The 2,382-nt window shown below is 54.3% G+C and overlaps 1 protein-coding gene across 1 annotated transcript in view; it reads right to left on the minus strand.

The window, feature by feature from the left end:
• LOC104272609 (uncharacterized protein FLJ45252-like) overlaps nucleotides 1-2,012 on the minus strand; it is a gene marked incomplete at both ends in the record, with an annotated part of 15,882 nt that extends 13,870 nt beyond the window's left edge. Inside the window, 2 exons of the mRNA XM_009867654.1 lie at nucleotides 598-699; nucleotides 1,901-2,012. Of these exons, the coding sequence (XP_009865956.1) occupies nucleotides 598-699; nucleotides 1,901-2,012 (214 nt within the window). The remainder of the gene's footprint in view (nucleotides 1-597; nucleotides 700-1,900) is intronic.
• Nucleotides 2,013-2,382: the final 370 nt, after the last annotated feature.

Here is a 2,382-nt window from a genome sequence, read left to right on the forward strand (position 1 = left end):
AGCCGTCTCCTTTCCAGGCTGAACAGCCCCAGGTCTCTCCGTCTCTCTTCCCAGCAGAGATGTTCAGTCCCTTGATCCCCCTCGTAGCTCTCCCTTGCACTCTCTCCAGTAGGTCCCTGTCCCTCTGGAACTGGGGAGCCCCAAACTGTGGGAGGTTTAAGCAGGGGGAGTGAACGGGAGCATGATGAGGGAGAGAGAGTTGCAGGGACCCTCTGACCCAGTGAAGCTCTTTCACAAGAGACCTCTGAAAAGAGGTCGAGTCCATCTGCTGCAAAAGGGGCCCAATCGAGGCCTTTCACAGCAAGGAAGGGACATGAATTGGCTCCTGCCACACCCCAATGGAACAAAAATCAGTGACTGCTCCAGATTCCAAAATCATTTCATCGGAGCGATGCCCCAGCCCCCACAGACCCGTATCGGTGGGCTGGAGAACGCAGAGAAACGCAGAGACCAGTAACACTGACCTTCACGGAACCGCTCAGCACCCACCGCGAAGGCGCAGAAGCCAGCCCAGCTTCCACCGGTGGGAAAAGGGGCTTGGCCGCTTATCGCCGGCGCTTTCTGCTTCACCCCCTCCCACTCTCCGGCCTCACCAACCTGTTCTGTTGGAGGCAACCGACTCCGTCTGTGACACGAGGCGCTGGGGCAACGGAGCCTCGAGGCCCGGAATGAGACTCTCAACAGCTACGTCGGGTTTTCCTTTCCAAAGGTGCAAATAGCAGAGCAGAGAAGAAGCCAGAGGTTAGTTTGCAAGACAGGGCATAGGCAGGAGCTACGGTGGCAGCTGCCTGAAGGCTTTAGTGACCCGTTAACGCACATCGGCAACAAGAGGCTGAAGCTGGACTGATGTTAATTTAATCGCTGGGGACGACTGCAACACGTTGGCGGTTGTTGGGTTTGAGTTTTCAAAGGCTGGGTAGAAAGATTTGGTTTTATCGAAGCCATAAAGGGGAGAGACATGGCAGGTAACTGCCCCAGTCACACCAGCCAAGTGTCACGTTTGTCCAGGTCTCTTCCTCGAAAACCAATGTCAGAGGTAATGACCAAGAAGTCAGATTAAAGAATAAGGCTGCACTCCAAGGCCAGGACCAGAAACAGGCTAATTGGTCAGCCTAGGGGAGACTAATGACTGGTTTTGTCTGCAGAGCAGCGCACGTGTCCATGATTTGCAGGATCATTATTTAAAAGCGTTCAGACAACTGCCAAAAATTGCAAAAGGGAGAAAAAGTCTGACTGTGAAGGGGACTCATTCCCTGCCTACAAGGTTGCAGCCAGCTAGCTGGGGACCCTGGCTGCGACCCCAAACCTGAAGCAGATGACTGCAACTAACTGCAGCTGCAATTATCAGCCCTTGGTGCACTGGACAAGTAAAACTCAGATTCTGCAGCGCTCTGAAATCTCTAAACCGACTGGAGCCTGTCAGATCCGGGCTCGAGGCAGCCCAGCACGTTTACTCTCAGCGCCCGCCCCAGGTCAGCGGCAACGCTGTGCTCCTCATCCTCTCGTTACCCCTCAGGTCGGTGGGAGACAGAGCAGCTCGGTGCCTGGGCCACGGTTACACGCAAAGCCTTCAGGAGAAATGGAAGGATTTTGTGCATCTTCTCCTTCAGGCAACCGTTAACAGCCTGCCACCAAGATGAGAACAACGCACAAGGCACAACCGGGCTGTGTTATTGTGCCAGATGTTTAACTGCAAACACCATTCTCTGCTGCTCAGGCGTTGGTCTCACCGGGAAAAGGCAGATCTGCCTCAGCACAACCCCGTCACTTCCAAACGCGCCCGCTTCACCAACATCAGCTGTTCTGGGAGCCCGGGGCGGGTAAACAGGCAGAGTTCTCATGCGGGACAAGACGTGCCGTGTGAGGCAGAGGGGAGGAGGTGCCCTGAGTTTGTTTTTACCATTCACAGCGTCTGACGTGCTACCGAAGGGGTCAGCGAGAGGCAGGATATCGGGGAGCAGAAGCGCAGTCTCAGGAGATTTGAGTCCCTCAATCAGTTTTTCTGGGTTAAGCGGGAAAAGGAGGAGGGAAGGCAACAGAGGGGAGGGAAAAAAAACCAAACACAAAGAGGGGGGGAAAGAAAAAATACAAGAAGAGACAACATTAATTGGGTGCTCAGGTCAGTGGCTCACAGGCCAGCATGTCAGCCTCAGAAGAGAATCTGCACAACTCTGTGACTTAAAGGTACGAGAGGGCAGCCAGTCAGCAGCTGGCCACGGTCACCACGGCCACCAGAGAACATCCTCCCCCCTGCAAACCGCTCGCCCGAAGGTGCCACCGTGGACCAGCGCTGCTCCCTCGCTCCTGCCCAAACCACAAAAGCTTAACTTGACCCACTGAAAATCAAACGGTAAAAAACTAAAAAAGGAAAACAAACTAAAA

This window comes from Apaloderma vittatum, unplaced genomic scaffold (assembly GCF_000703405.1).
Source record: "Apaloderma vittatum isolate BGI_N311 unplaced genomic scaffold, ASM70340v1 scaffold27684, whole genome shotgun sequence".
NCBI classification, from domain to species: Eukaryota; Metazoa; Chordata; class Aves; order Trogoniformes; family Trogonidae; genus Apaloderma; species Apaloderma vittatum.